The 23,605-nt window shown below is 38.5% G+C and overlaps 1 protein-coding gene across 7 annotated transcripts in view; it reads right to left on the minus strand.

Moving 5' to 3' along the window:
• Positions 1 to 2,094: 2,094 nt before the first annotated feature.
• The window catches only part of LOC136885883 (myotubularin-related protein 3), a 339,670-nt gene continuing 318,159 nt past the window's right edge, over positions 2,095 to 23,605 (minus strand). For 4 of the 7 annotated variants that reach the window (XM_067158568.2, XM_067158567.2, XM_067158565.2 and 1 more), the window contains one exon: positions 2,095 to 3,100. In XM_067158568.2, coding sequence (XP_067014669.2) covers positions 2,794 to 3,100 — 307 coding nt within the window. In that variant the 3' untranslated portion in view covers positions 2,095 to 2,793. Of the gene's footprint in view, positions 3,101 to 13,333; positions 13,390 to 23,605 lie in introns of all 7 variants that reach the window. The other 3 variants (XM_067158570.2, XR_010861634.2, XR_010861633.2) reach the window with 3 other exon arrangements.

The following is a 23,605-nucleotide window of genomic DNA, read 5'->3' on the forward strand; positions in this document are numbered from 1 at the left end:
CAATAGGCTGCAAAGGTCGGTCTACAGTTTAATGACAATAAGACCAAGAACATGCTGATGTCGAGATCCAAACAAGACCAGTCCCCATTAGGCTAGTCATGCGAAGAGGATGCCAGAGAAGGCAATACCTAGAGCTGTGATGGAGGGAACACCAGAAATGGAAAACCTGGTATGGCAAGATGAGTTGGAAAAAGATGTAAACCAATTTGGTGAAGTGGCAGAAGCACTTTATGAATTTAAAGCAAGCCTGGGGTAGTGTAAACAAAAGATGCATCATTTGACTGTATTTACAATAATGTCATGCTATTATAGCGCAATGCCTACAAAGAGACTGCACCAATAAACTTATGTAGGGGAGAGTCCTACAGTACCGGCCACCTTAACTTTTTCCCTTATAAAAAATAAAATGGTCTATGGTATGAGATTTTAATACAATAATCTCGTACTTCATTAAATGCTTTTGCAATCTCAGGGTGTGATTTCCATAAAATCTTATCAAAAGTTTATAATATTTAAAAATACAACAAAGCTTAATTTCCAAGGACTACAAAAATCTTCTTCCAGTACCGGCCAGTTACTATTTTCTAAGATATATAAGTAATAAATTACTAACATCAAACAAATACAGAATGAACTCGACAACACACAATTATTGGAATTGACATCCACTAACTTCAAGTTTGGTTTAATTTTTGCAATAATTACAAATAAAATTCAAAATATTCCCTGGGTCTACACTTTCAACATGCATTTTGTACACTGCACCCATTCTTCATACAGTGACTCTCCACAAATAATGCATAATGTATTTTCCATTTCCTTAGTATTTACATAATAATCATAATAAAACTGCTTTCTGGCAGTTTTGTTTTTCTTGTTGAACTGGTGAGGTACTTTTGAATGCTCGGCCAAAGCGAATGCTAATTGTAACAATTGTTTCCTACTCAGGGACATGACGATTATCTAGATCCTTCATATAAGAAATCAACTGATTTTACATATCGTAATCAAAGGATTTTTTAATTCTTCCCATCTAAGGAGTTAGATCGACAGCCACACCAAATCTAAGTGCATTCAGATGATCACCTAACATACTTCTTGGCGCACAAAAAGCCTCAGCAGCCTGCCTTGCAGTCATTTTGTTAGAAATAATTTAGTTTAGTGTCATCTTCATCCCATCCTTGGTCCACTTTCATTTTATTTTACCCCTTTTCTCGGTCATTTCACCCTGGAAAGTGATAAGAAGTGGATATCATTTTATTTCTTTTAAAGTCCTATTGGCCAGTACTGTACGATATTCATGTGAAGGAACTTCCCCAACTGGATATTGTTTAATAGACGATGTCGTGAAACTTTAACCAGCTATAGCATCCTTAAAGAATGTATATAATATATAAGTAAAATCAACAGCTTACCTAGAAAAGGAGTACCTGGGGCTTGAAAATAACTTTTTGCGCACGATCGTAAGCCGGCCAACGTACAATACTCGCATCTCACACAAGACTTGATGCTAAACAAAACCCCCAAAGTATGACACGCGGGAATGTAGCATCCTTCATATGCCACCTGTAAGCTACTACCATATAGCACCTAAAACGAGAACCAGCAATGGCCGGTACATTTGATTTACAGCTCATTAATTTATCTTGGTTATAGGGGAAGTTAGATACATTTAAATTACATTCATTAACTAATTTTTCTTATAAATACCTTCCAAAAATTCAAGGTTGTCTTATATTTGGGCGAATACGGTACATTTGTAGCTAAAAATGAGCCTATACTTCGGAAGCATAGAAAAGGTGAAATATGACAATCATGTTAGAAACTACCATTCAGGTTATCTAAAGGCAAATCACGCTTGCGTGAGCCACCTGTATGACAGTTTACGCACTGGTGTGCTCCTTAAAAACACCCATATGCAAAGACAAGTTCCAAGTATGCAATCTAGGTTCCAAAGCACACGGTAGTGCCTTTAGAGATAAAAACACTATGTTAGCATGCCTTTGTGACACTGCGTTATTGCATAGTAGATTGTGCATTAAAGCCATTTTATTAAATTGTCATACTAATACTACACCACAAATCCAGCAGCAGTACTCGCACATTCCTACCTTTTTATTACTCTCCAAATTACATCACCTGACGGAAGTACACAAGAACAGACTCATTTCATCAACTATAAGCAAATGTTACCAAGACGTTAAAGTTCATCACAGACATAATCGGTCGACCAGTGCCCAACCAACACATAACCATCCCAACTACAGCTGGCAAAACTGGCACAGACGGTACAGTTGGACTTCACAAAGTAATTGAAAATTATCTTTCCAATTTGAGAAAAAAAATTTAAAAATAAAGCAAATATGTTCCATACAAATGCACATATGTCGCAAATATATATTAAAAAATATAGAATTAATACTTGGAACTACCTCAGTTTCTAATAGAACTTGGTAATTGTAAAACACTTAAAAACTAATTAATTTTCAACGACTTTTCATGTAAAACCATGAAGATATACAACACCAAACAACTACGTATTTACTGTAAATGCAAGAAAAATCAAGTATAATTTTACAGAAATCCATGGTATGTATTATTGAATTTCACAGAATCACAGTAACAGCAAGATTTTTTTTTCTAGAAGATAATTTCCAATCACTGTACATCGAAACAGAAACCAGTTGGTCGTGGGACTGTGTGATAACCGAAGCGTGTTGGGTGGTCAATATTGCTAGTAGTCTTAAGCTCTCATCTATATTATCAACCCTAGGGAACGTGACAGAGTCCTGCTCAAGTCGAGGCGGCTGTTACTGCAGTCTTGTGACTCGTACCGGACACTGCCGGCGTCGACTGTTTGCAGTTATCGGGCGCTGCTATGATGTTCGCCGCCACTGTACGTCCATTCTCTGGTTCCAAGGAGGAATAGCCATTGGTGAGCGGATATAGCATGCTCTTCTCTGTGTACCGGCGCAGCGCCGTTGTATCGTGGAGCAGAGAGAAGCAGCTACTGCAAACTCGCACTGGATCATACAACTGTTCACGAGGAAGTGGAACCGTGTTCTCGGAACAATCAGCACAGAATATCTTCCCACAATTCCTGCAACAAAAAATAAGAACATGTGCATTTAGAATGAAGCTCTAAATGACATAATTCTAGCAAAAATATAATATTGCAACCACGGAACATATTAATAGAACTTAAGTTTAAAACAAGAGACAAAAGGAAAAGTAAGAAGGCAGGGTGCTGAAGATGGGCGATACTTGCACTTTGCTTTCCGTCGCACCAACACAGATAGGTCTTATGGCGATGATGAGACAGGAAATGCCTACGAGTGGGAAGGAAGTGGCTGTGACCTTAATTAAGGTACAGCCCCAGCATTAGGTCATACTTGCAAATGACACTGTGGTGTGGGGAGCAAATGGCAAGGAAGGACAAGGTCAACTGGATATGTTGAATGAGTATATTTGTAATTATGGAACAAAAATGAACAATGGTGTTAACAAGAGGAGAATGGTACTGCCAAGCTTGGGGGGGGGGGGGGGGGAGGGAAATAAGGCCTTAATATTTTAGAAGTTTCAAGCTCTTGGGAAGCAAACTAATGCAGGACTGGACATGGAGATCAGTAAAAGGATACAACAGGGAAATGCATTTTACCAGAGTGTTAGGAACTTGATCTGAAAGGAGTACCAAGGAAGAGTAAAGAGGTGATGTACCTAGTTTTGTCAAACACTGTCACAAGGTTTTAAAAGAAAAACAAATATAATTAAAGATATTTATATTACACCTATTGTGAACAAACAGCATGAATAATTTTTAAAATGGTCGCCGTTTGTTTTTACATAGGCTGTTAGACTCTTAGGCCAGTCATCCATGGCAGAACGCTTATCTCCAAAGGGAAATCCACCACTGCTTTCATCAGAGAGCACTTCAGGCTGTCGATACTATGGTCTCTCTTCCCGCAGACAATCTCCTCAAACACACACCACAGTCTGTAATCCAAGCGATTCAGGTCGGGGCTGGAGGAAGGCCAATCAGCTGGAGATATGAAGTCGGGAACATTTGCTTGAAGCCACTCCTGGGTGGCCTTGTGTGCTGGTGCTGAATATTGCTGGAAACTCCATTTTTGATTTTTAAAGAGAGAGTAGCTTAAAGGCATTACTACTGGCCAAAACATTGTCTCTGTAGACTTGAGCTGAAGTTTTCACCTCTTCCTGCCAGAAATGGAGTGCAGTGGTGCCAGAATAGCTCACACCACACCAAACTATTACTGAAGCAGGAAGATGGCCTTGCTGGATCCTTGGAGTTCATGCATAGGCTTCAAGAGATGATGCATACACCATGTCATTTTGGACATTATAAGATTCTTCAACAGTGAAATTTAGCAAGTGGACTAGTATGATGCGTGTGCATCTCCTGGCCAGCTACTTGCATGTAATGTGTGTTCACACGAAGTTGTACTCGCGTCTGAATTAAGATGACGGACCTCATACAGGGAGGGATATCAGCTGTTGCTGGTATGTTAATTGTCGAGTTAGTGAATAGTGTTGGAAAAATAAAAAGGAAAAGAAAATGTGGGTGCGAGAGTGGATTCTACGACGTAGTGCATTCGGTGTTTCAACAAATTTTTTATGTGAAGTTTTAGATGAGGATGAAAGCACATTTAAAAATCACTTAAGACTCACTGCTATCCAGTTCAATCAACAAATACAGAAACGTGACACAAAAATGAGAGCGGCTTCACTTGCCCATCTGAAACGGCAGGTTACACTACGATACTTGGCGACTTGTGACTCCCTCAGATCTTTGGAATTTTTATATTGAGTTTCGAAGACTTCAATATCCGTGTTTTTGCTGGCTGCGTTGGATGCGATCTATGATGTACTGAAGGAATACATTATAGGTGTTCGCATGTATCATTTATTAAGTGTCAAAGAATATAATACACTGTTAAACATTCACTCAGCCCGGCAACATTGAATGGTTTATAATCATCATCATCATCATCATTAGTCGTCGTGCTCATTACCGAGCGCCGTGACCTCATAACTCCATTTCCGTGTTGCAACCTTGACAAGATGTCTCCATCCCGAGCGGTTTTTACATTTCGTTAATATGTTCTGAAGGGTAGCCCAGTGATCTTCTTTGCCAGATCTATCCATCTGCTTGCTGTTCTTCCTCGTGGTCTACTGTCTTCAATTTTGCCTTGTAAAATTACCTTTTCCAAGTTCTCTCTGTCTCGTCTTAGAATGTGGCCAAGGAACTGGAGGTAACACTCACTCACACGGGAAGATAGGCGTTTCTTGAAGCAGAGTTCGTCCAGAATGGAAACATTAGTTCTTCTTTCTGTCCAGGGTACACGTAGCATTCTCCGCCAACACCACATCTCAAAGGCATCAATGCGTTTTTTTTGTCTTTAGCATTCACGGTCCAGGTCTCACAGCCGTACAAAAAGATGGAGAACACTAGTGATTCTACCAAGTGCAATTATATTCTTTGACCCTTTAGTAAATGATACATGACAACAGAGGAATAAATATCACACTCTTTCAGAGTTGGTGAAATTGCATCTTGTATTAATTACTTCATTCAGGAATCTATCAGCGATGTTGAACCACTGAATTGTCTGAATAAATTTCTTCGGATGCTGTGGGCGACTTCTTGGATTTCTTAATTTTTAATATTTGTCTGTACATGCTACAAATGTTTTAAATCTTTTTGTTGATTTCTTTGACGCCTACTCCAGGAATGTTAATTTTCTCGGCAATCCGTAGCAATATTTAATCCCTGACATCTTTTATTTTATAAAGTGGGAAACCTAGCATTCCACAACACTTCTTTAGATTTGCATAACTGTACAAATTTTATTGTCTGCGTATTGATCCACTTCCTTCCTTGCACGGTCAAGTTTTCCGCCTCCTTGAATCTGTTACTCGCTTGTAGAAAGTTGGGCACGATCCGAGTTAACTCGCTTCTCTCAAATTCAGGCAACTGGACTTGCATTAACTGTTCACATGATGGGAGTGGCGGGCCAAACATGCGCACGCATCATGAGAGTCCACTCGCACCGTGTGAACCCAGCTTAAGCTTTCCACCCAAGGTCAGTACGTAACACGGGACATGATCCCCCCCACCATGAGCTCATGAGCTATGATTGTCTCCGCATTGCATTTCTGCGAATATGAGCTGCCACTGCTTTCACAAGTGCTGGAGTCCTGACTGAGCATGGTCTTCCTGGCCTGGCCCGGTCATTAAGAGTCCTGGTCTTGAGGAATCGCTTGATAGTGTGGTTCACGAACATTTTATTAATTTTCAATATTTTTAATGTCTTGAAAATATCAGTTGCAGATTTCCCTACCTTGTGAAGGGCTATTACAGCCACATAGTTCTCATACTCTCCCCACTTCATCATGAACATTTTAGAAAAACAACCTCTTGCATCTATGCCTGGACTCTCAACACCAAGGGTGATTCTCGGCAAGGAAAAGAAACAATCGCAATAAAAAAAAATAGGTTGTATAATAGAGCTCAAAAGTTTGTAACAGTATTTATGACGAGACTAGGTATAAGGTGTGTTACAGCCCCATACTGACATGTGCAGTAGAGACCTGAACACTGAGGAAAAGACAGGAAAGTAAAATCCAGGTCAGTAAGATGTAAAATTTTAAGCAATATAATAGGAAAGACAGGAATGGGAAGAGTCAGAACTGAGGATATCAGGGAGGAAATTGGAGTAGAGAAGCTTTCAGACAGAATGGAGAGAAATAAACTGAGAGGGTATAGACATGTTAAGACTACCAAAGAGGGAAGGATATCAAAGTGGATGATTGAGGCTAAGATTGAAGGAAGAACAACAGATAGACCCAGGCTAAAGGGGCTGGATCAAGAACAGCATGATAAGAAGGAACTCTGATTGGATTACGGGACACAGGAAGATGAAAAGGTCCATTAAAATCCCAGCGGGACTGGAGCTGGCGAAGGTAAACTGGTGTTTTAAGCAATTTATCCTTCTCTAACTAAATTCAGATATTTAAAGACAGACCTATTAAATCTGATAAACTGTTTTCTGGTGATGGAAATCATGAGAAAATGACTAAACAGATTTTAACGTGCGACATCTCATTTTAAAGCATAGAATCTTAAGATAGTCAAGAAAAATAGTCGTTTTTATAGGATTGCTGATTGTCCTACATAATTTTCTTCCAGTAGTTGCACAGTCTTCCACTAAGTACCATGTGGTAGCAACTATAATTGCTACTAGTGCTTTTGACTCTGGTAATATCTTTGAAATCAGAGCTTCTACAATTTGTACTCCTTTTATTACTGTTACAGAGTCAATGTAGAACAAAATGACACTTGGTCTAGGGAATTTGGGATTCATACTTTTCAGTAAAAAAAAAAAATCGAGTGAAAAATATGGATTTCTGGATCTTTGCTCCATCTGTCAATAAGAGATTTAACAATGCTGAATTGGGAGTTTTGGAATTATGCGAGACTGCTCTCAGACAGCATTCCAGAGGCTCTCGTCATGAAAAAAGGAGCCAATGCCATCACAAGTATGCTTCATTACTATCTGCAGAACTACAGCTAAGCAGAAACTCACCTTTATGTTCATGCTAATGTAGCATCAGTTCAATGTGGTGAAGAGAGTGTAAATTAATATTATTAAATTATTATTTTGATGATTTTATGATAGTATTAATGTGTAATGTATAAAATTTGCAGCAACAATTTCTGAATTGACTGAAAATGCCAACAAAAATCTCCCAATATTTTGCAAGATATTTAATGATTAATATAGCTCAACTTTAACAGCCTCCATGGCTCCGGTGGCAGTGCGCCGGCCTCTCACCGCTGGATACCGTGGTTCAAATCCCGGTCACTCCATGTGAGGTTTGTGCTGGACAAAGCGGAGGCGGGACAGGTTTTTCTCTGGGTACTCCAGTTTTCCCTGTCATCTTTCATTCCAGCAACACACTCCAATATAATTTCATTTCATCTGTCAGGCATTTATCAATGCCTCAGAGGAGTGCGACAGGCTTCGGCAGCCAGCACAATACCTATCTTCGCCACTAGATGCGGGCTTCATTCATTCCATTCCTGATCCAGTCGAATGACTGGAAACAGGTTGTTGATTTTCATTTTTATTGCTTCACTTTAAATCGATATACAGTAAAAAGATCAATTTTTTTAAAATGTTGAAAATTTAATTCCGAATCAGAATCAAACAAAACATAATTTTCTGAATTAGAAGTACATTTCCTAGGCGGGATCACATGGCGAAGTAACTGACGGTTGTATTTTCTAACACTGTGAACTTGAAGGTAGCAAAGATGGTTATCAGTGGGATACTGTGTAGGAGAGATTCTGACTGGACAGTGATTGGAGATCTAAATGATACTATAGAGTGGATATGCGAGAAACTGGGAGCGAGATTTGTAGATCCTAACAGGTGGATAGGAGATAAGGAACTGTGCTCAGATGGCTTTCACTTGAATCTCAGGGGAACAAAGTTGAGAGAGGGAGAGAGAGAGAGTGTGTGTGTTTTTAGAAGAGTTATAGGAAGTAAAAAGTAAACTTGTGTTCTCATCCCAAGGTAGTGCAGCTCTTTTCAGGCACACCCCCCAATGGAGATGAGCTGCATGTACCATTTCAACCATATACAGTCCTCCTGCCATTCTTATATTTCTGGCAGAACCAGGAATCGAACCCAGGTCCCTGAGGACAGCAGCTAATAGCACTAACTGGTACACTATGGAGGCAGATAGTTACAGAAAATGACATTCAGGGAAACTGGGTGGACTATGAAGTGGTGATAAGAGTACAGGGAGCTGGAAGTAAAGTAAGGATGACAAAGTTGTTAGTGTTGAACTTTGGATATAATGTAATGAAAGGAATAGAATTAAGTAATTTAACAGATATAGCATATATTTATCAGATAATATTATACAAGTTAAACAATGACTAAGAAGTGATATTAAGGACAAGGACATTTTTTGCCAGAACTGGAGTGATTATTGTAGATACAGGACAAATTCAATGAGCGATCCCTCATCATAAAGCATACAATCCGAGCGTCCTCATAAAAATAGTAGCTTTTGTAGGACTGTCAATTTACCCACATAAATTTCCTTATTTTTCTTCAAGTAGTTCAAAGGTCTTATGCTTGGTATCATGTGGCAGCTAGTGTAGTTCCAAAGCCCTCCACTTCATAAGTGTGGCAGTAGTATCATCGCTACTAGTGCTAGAGTGAAAAATTTGCTAGTTTCAAAACATGTTAGCAAACGGTTAAGACGTTGGCATAAAGCTGGTATGGGCTGTGGTTTGAAACTTTGTTGTTACAAACTTACAGAATTAACTTTGCTATATACAATTTAATATACAGATCAATATACTTCTATGTCTGCGAAGGGATGTCTCTGTAGATGCGACCGATTCTACAGACTCCTTTCAGGAAAACTTAAGTGCAGAGAGTACCAGGCACCTTGGAATCATGTTTTTTTTTTTGCAGCTTGTACCCTACAAGCCATTTTTTTTTTCTTTTAAAATTAAGTATCCACTGTAAAACTGTAGCATCACATGATTCAGAGCATGTCCAACAAAATATCCAACATTACAGTTTTCTCAGAGTTAAGTAATGATGAGAGGGAGGCACACAGGTGTACAGGGAATTTTCATGTGTATGACAATTTGGGTGTATACCCTGAACAAATCAATCACTGGAGTCAGTATGACAGAAGATGTATAGTGTTCATGGCATTTTCATTCGGGAAAGAGGGTAGAAAGATTAGAGCAGAAATGCAGCATCCCGCTTTGTCACAAGCAGTAACAATCACAAAATACACAAGCTTTGAACAATGATAATACAATGGCAAAACTTGTTTCAAAATGAAAGAATTCCTGAAACCTTGAAACTTGTAAGACAAGCTATGTCATGAATTTAACTTGAGAGATATTGGAACCACAAGGGAGAAGTGTTTGTTGAGTTGTACTAATTTCTTTCAGCAAAAGAGTCGAGGGCAAGTCAGAGGACCAAGGTATGCGAGTGGTTTTGGAAGTAATTTCTTAAAAACAATTGCTAATATCATGCACACGGCATTCTCGAACCTTTCATAAACAACCGATTATTTTTCAATCCAACTGAGCTAGGTGAAACACCATACTGTGGTTCCAGAGGCAAACACAAAAGTTCTGTTTAAAAAGCTATCATTAGCAAACTTGACAGCACTGAGCATTGCCTTCGAGTCAAAAACAGGTGATATCACAACCAAGCTGGTAGGATGATGCTTAAAGACCAATGCCACGCTTACAACAGCTTCCTTTGGGAGTTTATTGCTATTGGACAGGGCTAAGACTGAGAAGGAAGTAACAAGTTGGATTAACGTCCAACCCCAACATTTGTCCAGAGTGCAAATGGCAAACCAAATAAACCATCTTCAGGGCAGCCGACAGTGGAGTTCAAACCCATCATTTCCTGGATGCAAGCCAACTGCTAGGAGGCCCGAACAGCACAGTCAATTTACTTGGCAGAAATGAATGCAGAACAACTGGGAGCCCTCTACGAATATGTGAAGATTGTCCTTGTACTTTTGTGGTTTTATGCTTGTCTCCTCTTTGATACTCTTCATACTGGCCAGTCACTGCATTAATTCTATTGTACCGAGCTCGATAGCTGCAGTCGCTTAAGTGCGGCCAGTATCCAGTATTCGGGAGATAGTAGGTTCGAACCCCACTGTCGGCAAGATGGTTTTCCGTGGTTTCCCATTTTCACACCAGGCAAATGCTGGGGCTGTACCTTAATTAAGGCCACGGCCGCTTCCTTCCCACTCCTTGCCCTTCCCTGTCCCATTGTCGCAATAAGACCTACCTGTGTCGGTGCGACGTAAAGCAACTAGAAAAAAAATTCTATTGTGTTCTTTTCCACTGTTTATACTGGATATAATAAAACTGTATTGCATATTACAAGTAATGAATTTTGTACTTGGTTCCATATTGACTTAATTTTTTAAATACAATTCACAGAAGAATACTTTTATATTGGTCCACCTGTTCAATACAATTCTGATGTAAACCACTTAAAACTGAATGGTTTGTACACCCACAAAGACTAGTGAGACTAGGACATGTTTCGACCCCATAAGGTTCATCTTCAGCTAGTATACATGGACACAAGACAACTTAAATATCCAAAGTGAAGAATGTGGATTTTAAAAAAAACATGATTGATAGAAAAGTTCAGCGTGAAACATTAACCCTAGAACTGATGTATGTCGCACTTGCGACGCAAAGCAGTCATTGTTGCAAATTGATAGAAATCGTTTAAAATCGGTTTAATATGAATCAAATTACCTAGTTATCAAAGCAGACTTTACAAGTTTCGAACCTGATGCAATTTTTGTTACCATAGTGGGCTATTTTGAGCGCTGACTGTAAAACAAATAAGGCATTCTTTTCATTTCATAGCTCTGGGTTGCTGCTCTTTATGGGTGAGGTCTAGTGGAGGTTGCTGGTTATTCGTATTTGATATACTGTTGTCTTATGGTATTTTATAGTAAATGGTGGATCTTTATAGATCTAGTGACAATCGTGAGCAGCAGGAAGATGAAGTGTTTTCCGGCAGTGATAGCAAGCGGTAGAGGATTGGAGATCAAAATGTGTCTGATGATGAAAACGAGGGAAATAATGAAGATCCGGAAACCGAGCCTGAGAGTCGGAACTGGGTAAGAGAATATATATCCGCCCGTACCCTAGCTTGATGTTACAAAATAATTTAATATACGGAACCCTGGAAATCTGACGAATGAGATCAGTCATTTTAGACTGTATACGTGTGAAACATTTCCTTTTGTCTGAGCCACAGGTTAAAAATTTCCTGAAATTTGTGTGTGTGTGTCTAAACAGCATAAAATTTTACACATTTTTTAATAATTTGAAACTTCAATACCATTATTTTTTCAGTGGTTTCCTGACGTTCAGTTTTAAAGATTATTCTTTTTTACACTTTAAATTTTGTTCAGGTCATACTCATTGAAACATGATCGAAAGACTATTTCTGTCATAAGTACAATGCTGCTGATTTTCTGAGTAAAATGATATGAAATATGTAATGATTACTTTTGTTTTTCATGTCTCAATTGTTTTTTCAATACATTTTTTAAAGTTAAAAAATGTCATTTTGTTCTGTATTGAACTGGGTTCACAATGTTAAAATTTTGGGTAAAAGTTCCAACCTTTTCAATACAATGCATGTTGTAAAAGAATGTTATTTACAACATATTTTATTTAAGATACTGGTTTCAACATTACAACTAAGCAAAATAATTTTAGGCTGATGATGACACCATATATAGGTGTCGAAATTGGTACCTTAAATAAAATATGTTGTAAATAACATTCTTGTACAACAAACATTGTATTGAAAAGGTTGAACTTTTACCCAAAATTTTAACATTGTTTTTCAATACATGACTAACATAGCAGGAAAATGCCTATCACTTAAGAGAAAAATGCCTGTCAGTTCTAGGGTTAAATCTTTTTAAAATCATCATGCATTGTTTAACAGTCTTGATGAATGCATAATGTTTTAAAAATCTTTTGATGAGTCACAACAAACTTTTCCATCCATATTTTTAGCTTCCGATATTTTAAATTGTCTTGTTTCCACGTAAACTAGCTGAAGATGACCCATTTGGAATCAAAACATCTAGTCTCGCTAGTTTTTATTAGTGAACAATCCATTCTCTTATTGTGTGATTACAACAGAAGTGTACTGAACAGATGAACCAATGTAAATGTATTCTTCTAGGAATTGTATTTAAAAAAATGTATTGCATGTTGTGCACTTTCTCAAATTAGTGTCAGTGGATTAAGAGTACCAACAGTTCCTCAGCCCGGCAGAGAAGTTCTCCTACGTCAAGGAAGGGTTAAGCTTTCATGAGAGCTCCTACGTTTACTCATTGTTAAGCTTGCAGAAATTCCAAAAGTTATAATTAAGCAGACTTACTTACGGCAGCAAATTTAAAACTTCCAGAGCACTTACACTCAAGCATATGCACTACTGGCAGCAAATTCATGAATGGCATCATCTGCAAAAATAAATGGTCCTAAGCTACACTACAAAGCATTAATATATAATTTTAATTTTAGCGAGCAAGTGAAGGACCGAAGACTGAATTGATGACGACTTACATTTGTTCATTACATATAAAAATAGCCAACTACAAACGAGTGCGCAGTCAAATCATCGTTGTCTAGAGTGCAGTCTTGTAGCTTTATGGATATTTCGGATGATTTTGAGAAGAGGTTTTAGGAAGAATGAGAAAATGGTCTTACTTGTTAGGTGTCCTCAGGTTACATGCTCAAGTTGGTCAGGGGTGGCTAGCTTGCATCTGGAACGTTTCAATAAATAACACTTATTGATGCAGACTTGCGATGCAGTATACTGTGGTGAACAAAAATTCAACTGGCACCTTACTTTACACTACTGCAAGCCTAACTGTGTGATGGAAACAAGTTTTTAAGGATCAACCCCATCCAAATGATATATCCAACACAATGATCATCAACATTTTCTGAACAGGAACAATTTAGCCAAATTATCACACATCACTATGCAAAACTAATACATGTATAGTACAAGAAATGTATGAAGCCACTGTAAACATAAGAAACCTTTCTGCTCCCGCTCCACCCACCCACTCAGTCGGCAAGTACAGCCAGATTGTACCACCAGTCTCAACGTAAAGGAGTCCTGCTTGTAAAACCAACCGGTGGACAACTTAACTGGCAGTTCAGTCTCTCTTGTATGGTACATTGCTGTACGTCCATCTAACTTAAGAAAAACAAGGGAAAGGAAGAGAAGATGATTTTGAGTATCATCCAAGAGGACTGTATGTATTACTGATATGGTTTATAAAGTTTAAAACAAGTCGTGGCAAATGTTTCCATGACAAAGGAATAAATAATGTTTCAAACCATGAACAAGGTAAATGGCAAAATCTTTGAAGGCAATGTCACTAATTTCTAAGTAAAAGAATCTACAGAAGTGGTCTCTTAAATATCAACCAAAATTGCAACCCAATAAGCTCAAAGACAAGGCAGACAATTAGAATAGCTGTGGATATAGTTAGATGCAACTACAAGAGGAGTTTCATATCACAGGCTTAGGAATGGCATAATTTTTTTTCGAAAGAAGCTTGTTTAAACGTGCTTTTTCTCGTGCAATTTCCAATCATAACTTGTTTGGGTTTTTCTCACTTTCCTCGCGTAGCACTGTTGAAACCACAAAGATTTTCTTTAATAGCAAATGTATAAACTTCAAACTGAAGCGAGTTTTCTTGGAGAAGGCAATGTTCCAATGAATGGACTCTTCTTACATGTAGCACTGAGTCTATGCAGCAATGGGATTCGTTGTGTTCACAAAGCCAGAACAGGCTTATGCATCAGAGGTCCTACGGTATAATCCAGGTCAGGCTAGTTCCAAGGGGTTTGACCACTAGGCGAAGACATCGGGCAAGAGTGCTGACTTATTCAGCTGTAACTCAGTGGAACTATAATAAATTAACAGCATGGAGATGATGATGATGCTTGTTGTTTAAAGGGGTCTAACATCTAGGTCATCGGCCCCAATTCTGCAGACTAAAACTGACAAGAGCTCATATCAGTAGTTGAAGAGGAAGGCATACTTTTCAGTGTCGACTCAGAAACTTCGAGGCTTTTCAGCCTGTCAAATTGTTTGTTAGTATGTTACAGTACCAGGCAAAAGTTTAGGACCATATAAAGGAATCACGAAATGTCATCTAGAACCTAAAATTTTGCCACTAAACCTCTTATTATCTTTCCATGCTGTCACATCTAATAGGATATATGTCGCCTGATTTCATCGAGTTAGTCCAAGTACTGTAGAAGTTGTGAAGGTCACACCAAAACAGAGAACATTTTAGTAATATAATGTACTGCTTACTTTAATTGGTTGCAAGTATCACCACCAAGATTTGTTTTTGTAGAGTTAGCAATAGGTGGGAGCCATTTTACTGTAAATATAAACATTCCAAAAATAAGCAGCACCGTTTTTTATGTGTGTTTTATTTTTTTCAAAGCAGCACCAAGATGGTTGATTTTTCTTTCTCACGTATGGCCCAAGGTCTTGGGACAAGTTATCGGCTTCATACTTACCTGCCCTGATAGTTTCATTAGCTCTCTGCAGACGACATCCAAGAAGATATTTCTAATTCTGATAGCTCACACCGAGACCTATTGACAAGAACATGGAAAAATTGAACATCTCAGCGGTGATTAAAAAAAAACCCACACAAATTGGTGCCGAATTTTTTGGAATTTTTATATTTATACTAAAATGACCCACACCTATAACTAAGTCTACAAAAGAATCTTGGTGGTGATACCTGCAACCAATTAAAAGTATATGGTACATGATATTTCCAAAAATGTTGACATTCTGATGTGACCTTCCAACAGTTAATTATGTGTAACTTCTACAATACTTGGTGTAACTCAATGAAATCAGGTGACATATCAGATGTGAGAGCTCAAGAAAAAAAATTACAGAGGTCTAGCAGCACAATTTTAAGTTTGAGATATTTGATAATTTTAAACTTTTGAGTGGTACTGTATTTTAGAGGTATGTCACAGCGTTAGATGTGTTATAATTAGTGTTTTGGACAGACTGAAAAGCTTCAAAGTTTCATATCAGTAGATCAAACTTTAAAAACAGAACATACATAAATTTCGGATAATGTTATTTTGCTTTACATCGCACTAACTACTTTTATGGCTTTCGGAGAAGCCGAGGTGCCGAAATTTAGTTCTGCAGGAGTTTTTACGTGCCAGTAAATCTACCGACTAGAGGGTGAAGTATTTCAGCACCTTCAAATACCACCGGACTAAGTCAGGTCAGAAGGCCAGCGCCTCAACCGCCTGAGCCACTCACCCCAGCAAGTTCAGATCAAATCTGCACCTACAGTAGTTCAAATATGGCAACTTAATTATGACACCGCCAAATGACTGGGGTCACTTTCTTCTCCACCTATCGAAATAGGTATACCTCACTACTGTCTCTGATTTAGGTCGCATCACATACAAACTTTGGGTTTAACCCTTAGCCCTCCTTTTTTTCCGAACACTCCTGCCTCTCCAGCTCCATTTAGAATCTGCTTGCAGAGGAATAAGAGACAGCACAAACATATGGACAGCATATTTATAAAACTCAAACAAAGCAAACACAAAATAAATATAATACAAGTATAATACAATATTCAGCATTTAAGCCTGAAATCTTTTTATCTATAAGTGTGCATTGTGTGAAACTTCTTTAAGCACTCACCGGGATGTATTGTACAAGTATTGTAGAAAAACACTGTCTCACATCGTAATTCAGGCTTACTGTTCATTGCCATATTTAGGATTACACCTAAAAATGCTTTGAACTGAGGAAGAGTAACATTTATCCGTGACCTCCAAATAGACACACGTCTGAGGGGCGTAACCTTTCGAATGTTTACACTGGCATACTGGTTAGCCCCGCACACAATTTCCGACAATAACTTGTCAGTCATGAATAATTGGAAAAAGTCAAGTTTATTCTCAGGTTTAGTCCCTTGCAGTGCCTTATAACCTGACGTACCCGTAGAGTTCTTTCGAGGCCAAGTCCGTGTCATGGTATTCCCTCCAGCCATCAATAGAGGTATCAGCACTGCCATTCTCATTATCAGGTTCTTCAACACTCAACTCACCAATACAATCTAGTTCCACAATATCTTCCTCTCCACTTAATTGAAAATCACTTTCACTATTGCTGAAATGAACGTCACTTTCATGTAAAAGTCCCGTTATTTCTTTCTCGTGCTGCTCGAATGACACCACGTTGCTAAACAACCTCTGTTTACAAACTCGCACGACTTCAAAGAATGCCCACAAAGCCTGATTTCAAAGAGATTATAGCTATACATGGCTTCAAATTGTCGTCGAAAGTTGGCACCAGCTTACTGTGGCTGTAATTCACGTGTGTGTAACCCGACAAAGGAGTTATAAAGGGAAGAAATTCATGTTGGGCGATACCCGACATAGGATCTATGCGGGATATTCTCGTTGGACATGGCCCGCCGTGTGAGTGCTAAGGGTTAAGGTAGTGGCAATTAAACTTTTCATTACCAGATAATACAGCAGTGCAAGCATAAAAGGATGGGAATAAAGAAAAATATTTACAATTAGAGATGTACGAGGTTTGGTATGTAGAGGAATAAAGGTCAGAGAAAAAGATGACAAGAATAGTTTCTAGCGTGGTGAAACAATGAAAGAGGCACATCTGATAAAGAGTCTGTACAGAAACAGAATCACATAGAATCAGGTATACATACACAGTGGAACCTGAGTGAATGAGAGGGAGAGACACACAGAAAATATATATACAATTGTTTAAGTATTAAACAAAAAGTGGAACTCACCAGAAAATACAGCAAAATTATTTTTATAAAAAAATTGTGGCAAATAAAATTAAAAATATAAAGCAAGCAAGAAGGTAAATAATAAAAGAGAGAACACATTTTTGTCCTACAATATACATCATCGTTTAAAATCTGGGACTAAGAAAAGGTATAAAACAATTCTTAGATCTAATTATATTGTTTAATATAGTTACAGGCAAACCAAACGTAATAACACTAACATGCATGTACAATAAAAAAAGCTTCTAGTGATCCAGAAGTAGGGGGAGAGCGTATTCTATTCCGTAGTGTACGTTGAAAACAGTAAGTACGCAACTTATTTTCAAACCTTATATAATGAACTTGACGAGTTCAGTCTGTTGTCGATTCTGGAGCAACCAGAGTACAACTTATGCACGTGATTACCCAATTAGCAAACCAAATTTAGTTTGGCAGTTAGCAACATCTCACCTGACACAAAAAGTCTTAAAAATCAATACTCCACAAAGAAAATCCTCTATAATTACTGCACTTCAATAAAAACAGATAACTAACCAACCTCTTCTTCAGTGCTTACTAAGTAACAATCCACATTAGAACTGCACTGTTAGGAAATTTATATAAACCAATGGAACAACCATCTTGGCCTTGCACAAGAGTAATTTTGAATTTATGGACAAAGAGCTTGTAAGATTTCCATGTAGATGACAATAGTAGTTTCCTTCCTGATGTACGTACACTCAACCACACAAAAATTGGCTAGTAGAGAAATATTTAATTTTATACATTCTTGAAAAGTGATTATATCTGTAAACTGTGGGTAGGTGGTGGACCACCTGAACAATACATTCATCCTATTTCAAATAAGAGGATTTTGTAAGAAAGTCACCTGCTGTGACTGCCAATTTTTGTGGATTTGAGTGTACTTAGCTCAGCGAGGTGTTCTTCCAAGGTCCTTTTGGCCGCCTGCCTATTAGTTTGCTCATTTCTCCCCATGCAATATTTAAACTAATCCTGCGCTGTTACTCCTAAACCACTTTATACTGCAAAGGGTGTTTTTAAGATTACTGAAGTGAATAAATTTGTTTTCAAAGCATTATGTGATTTATTTCAAAATGATCATCTCTTCTCCTCAGCCCTAAGGTTGATGGGTAACTTGCATGTCTTCCAAGCATTTCCTTCGGGTGGAGTAAGAATGTCAAATGAAGCTATTTCTTCTCCTGTTTAAAGTTTCAATCAAAGTGCATAACTCATTTGTTTTCTTGAGAATGTTCTCATTTGTGACCATCAGTCAAAAGTATTCTTAAGAGTCGATGGCAGCACTACAACTCAAATGCCCTTCTTGTTAAAATCCCAAATACATCAAAATGCTACCTTAATCAAGCTCTGGGTGTTTGAATTAAAAGCCTACAGCAAAATCTCACGTGTGCAAAACGAGGTGCAGAGGTTCTGTGCGTTGGTCCAACTCGGCTCTGTTCGGACCAGTGTTTTGTCTCGGGGCAACTTGGCTATGCTCAGTTCGGGTGGTGAAGCGCTCCAGAGTGAGTGAGGAATGGGAAACAGATGAAGCGTGAGAGACAGGCATAGAGAAAGAGAGAGACAGAGCTATTGCTAAAAATAGAGGAGTGGGGCAACAGCACTCTGGTCAACCTAGCGACATCGTCTTATGCTGCAGGTTATAAATTTCATGTTTTGTCCACATTGAAGATCTACTTGTGATACAAATTCTTATAATTTTATTACATACCACCTATTCAATACATAAATCACAACTCGTCTTATGCACCGGTGCATGCACCCTGGGAGGCCTTGGCTATACAAACTCCTCGGTTCCAGTTTCCAATACAAAAATAAAAAATGGAGCTTTATATTTTAAATTTTCAGTTTTGCATTTATACTGCATTTTAGTATAATTTTAACATTATATCACCATTTTCAAAACACATTAAAAAGTAGTTTAAAAGGCGTGAAAAATGAAAATATAAACATACAGTACAAACCTTTATTAGTATTCTGGGTTATATCGCAATTGCGAAAAATCTCCACCTCTAACCGCAACATATCTTCGCTTACGAATTTTGAATGCACATTTGCAAATTTTCATTATTTAGTTGTGGCTACATGAAGCCTTCGGATTGTCCTGTAGAGACTAAGTAGCAAAATATGCAATAGAACTGCTTACAATGAACAACCATTTTGTATCTCACGTATGACGACATGCCTACGCCTACAGATGCCTCGTGAAGCAATACAATCTTAAAAGGATGAAATTAACCTTTTGTATTACTCAGTATGATTAGCAAATTCAATTAATTTGTACTGACAAAACTGTTTTCCATTTTCAAGCATAGGACAGTGTCCTCTCTTGTGAAACCATGCTTTTACATACAAGGTCTCCATTTTTAAGCAAAGATATGAATGCTTATCGACAGCTACCTTTTACATGTAGGTATATACCATCAAAGACTTCTTATATATTCAATAATTCTTCCAATCATACATTACGTTTATCACTGGTTGTTTAAGCAGCGTAAGCCAAGTTCTAGGATCATCATTCTTTCTTCAACTTAAAGCCAATGACGTAGATGTTAGGTTCCTCTAAACAACAAGCATCATAATCATTTCTTTGACTTCCTTCCCTACAATCGCCACTAGTTGGCTCCCTTTTGCTGCAGATTTTTACACCTAAACTTCACACAAAACTGGTGAAAAATACATCAAAATTTGTTCAGAGGTCCTTGAGATTAGCCTGCACAAACACAGACCCCTACGGGTGACTATTTCATACTACAGATACAATGTGTCTATTTATTTGATAGAAGACCCCTCGATCAATTCCACTGACCTTCTGTTATTCCTAAACGGTGATCTAATTTTGTCCTCACTGTTCTGTATTGGGTGCCAGACCAATAATAATAATAATAATAATAATAATAATAATAATAATATGGCCTCAGCTACCGTGTGCAGGCATTTCAATTTGATGCCATCTGCCTGTCTGCTTGTCAATTTCGACGTTCCGTTTTACTCTAGGCCCACTAGATGGCAGACCGAGTAAAACGAAACTCTCTTGGGCGTCTATGACTGAGATTAAATGAATTTTGTCGGGTAAACACCAAATGTGTCACCAGAGATCTTTTACATGCCGACATCATACGACGTGGAGTGTCTAATGGACTTTTTTCCGCCCTTCAAAAATCTGACTACCTCTGCCGGGTTTGAACCCGCTATCTTGGGATCTGCAGGCCGACACTACCAACTGATCCACAGAGGCAGCCAGACCAATGATACAATATCATGACAACCTCTTACCCAGAGATCCGATGTTCGATTTTCAGCTTGTCCAAGAAATTTTAAGTCTGGAAGGAAGGCTAGAAAGGGGGTTCACACAACTATGTGAGACTGAGGAGCTGTCTGATACAATAGGCAGCGGACATTCTCATGAAACCAAACCAATACTGTTTTTAAATAACAATGTTATTTGTTTTACGTCCCACTAACTACTCTTTTACGGTTTTCGGAGACGCCGAGGTGCCGGAATTTAGTCCCACAGGAGTTCTTTTACGTGCCAGTAAATCTACCGACACGAGGCTGACGTATTTGAGCACCTTCAAATACCACCGGACTGAGCCAGGATCGAACCTGCCAAATACTGTTTTTTAGTATTAAAAACTTCATTTTTTGTCCGTATTGACTCAAGATTTTACAATGCTTGGTAAAGCTAAAGGTTCCACCTATTCAATACATTATCATAAAGGTCTGTATTTTACAATAAGTTAAATAAATATGTGATGTTCTAAACAGACCTTTATGATAATGTATTGAATAGGTGGAACCTTTAGCTTTACCAAGCATTGTAAAACCAATACTGCCAAAGATAAGTCACACAGATCACGTGACACTTCAATATCTGCAGGTCATTTGCCTGGCCATTAGCCCTTTTGGCAGGCCAAGACCATTAATGGGTGTATGACTTGCTTGTTTGTTCCCAGGATTTATTCATATAGAGTGGTGGGAAACAGCGTGAACCAGGTATGTGAGCTTTATAGAGGGTCATACTGATAAATAATTGGAAAAAGTAAGTAGATATCTCGTGCCGTTGTCATTTTATCAGCTGCTGAAATTAGCCAATCACATTGCTTTTCGAGGCGGTGTTGCTAAATCTGCATGTGGCTTAAGAGCGCCAATAGAAGAAACAAACTTCTCCTGGGGAGGGACTTGAACAAGGACCTCCCTGCTGATAGGCTCGGCCCATAGCAAGCTCATTATGGTGGTAATGGCAGACACCCACGGTGTGTTGGTGTTTGATGCTCATTTCTCGGCATGGTTCTCGAGCCTGACCAAGCCACGTGCGATTTAGCAACAGCCCCTTGTAAAGCTCACTTGAATTTGCCCGCGAAGCGATCCGATTGGTTAACTTCAGCAGCTGATACAACGGCAACGGCGCAAGATATCAACGTAATTTTTTGAAATTACCTATTTAGTATGACCAACACTCTTATCATATACTCGGTTCACGTTTTTTCCGGCCACCCTGTATATTGTATATGCCATGTATCTCTGCCAATGTAAAGGGTGTTTCTGTTCCCGGGTCAGACTGGCTACCTCGGCACAAACCCTGGTGAAGGATATCCAATGCTGTGTATAAAGAAGTTTTGGGATAGAAAGCACTGAATTATCATGCCAATCAGACTTCGAATAATAGACGGCAATTTCATGTTGGGCCGATGACCTCGATGTTAGGCCTCTTTAAACAACAAGCATCATCATCATCAATTTCATGTTGGCATGAAGAAATGAGTGTGCCATATTATTTAAAGTTTGGGGTTTTCATATCACCTCCCCCTGCGGGTGGGGTCAGTAGAATAACTCCCACGGTATCCCCTACCTGTCGTACGAGGTGACTAAAAGGGGCCCCAGGGGCAATCAACTAGGGAGCATGGGTTCGACCACTGGGCCCTTAGCTGCTGCGTCCTGACATTGCTTCCACTTACTTGTGCCAGGCTCCTCACTTTCATCTACCTTATCTGACCTCCCTTGCTCAACTCTTGTTCTTTTTCGACACCAACGGTTTTAGAGCACTCGAGGCCTAGAAGGGAGCATTTCATTTTCACACCCTTCATGGCCCTTGCCTTTCTTTGCCCAATACCTTCATTTTTCGAAGTGCTGGATCCCTTCCATTTTTTCTTTCTGATTAGTGTTATATAGAGGATGGTTGCCTAGTTGTACTTCCTCTTCAAACAATAATCACCACCACCACCACTTTCATATCGCCACAATGTATTATACAGCACCTGTATATCCATATCCTGGGAACTCTATCCAACAAAAATGAAACCTCAAAACATGAAGACATTAAACCAGTATCTGTATATTTCAAAGCCCCAGTTCAGTGTGGAATGCTCAATAAATGGTTGACAAAAACATAATCATGCACATGCCAAATAAATGTCTGACAATGATGGATATGACAGATTATCTTTTTATATACTGTTTTTTCCTCTTCATTAATAAAATGAGGGAGAACATTCTACGTCAAAAATGAATCCGTATCTGGAACCAGGAAAGTAATAATTTGTGATGTCTACCTGGTAGCCTGGGGGAAACTAGACAGAGGTTTCAAGAAGAATTTAAACTGTAGAAGACAAACTGTAGAAGACTACTATATACATGAAAACACATACCAGAGTATATATGAAAAAAAAAAAAAAAAAAAGAACGCTGGTACATCAATTTCCCTGGGTGTACATGACAGTATAGTCTGTTAAAGATCACAAAAAATGACAGTCTTCTGAACTAAAAATGTTGCACACCTGCCAACTTCACAAAACCAAAAATCAGGAGATTTCGATATGAAAATCAGGAGATACAATTGGTCAAAACTGCTAATTCTATGTGACTTACACAATACAGGAGAACTATGGCATATATTACTTATTGTCCCAAAACCCGACTGTTGCTCTACAAGGCTACAAGGCTAAAAATTACACATCTCTATTCCCTCATAGGAAGTATGTAAGATGATCGGTGTCTGATATGCCATCTGAAAATAGTGTGAACTCATGCGCCACACGTGTGAATCAGTCATGCTCTTAGATGCCATTACTTAGCAAATGCATAGATGAATATATTACATCACGTACCCGTGCGATTATGCGAAGCA

This window comes from Anabrus simplex, chromosome X (genome assembly GCF_040414725.1).
Source record: "Anabrus simplex isolate iqAnaSimp1 chromosome X, ASM4041472v1, whole genome shotgun sequence".
In the NCBI taxonomy this organism is placed as follows: Eukaryota; Metazoa; Arthropoda; class Insecta; order Orthoptera; family Tettigoniidae; genus Anabrus; species Anabrus simplex.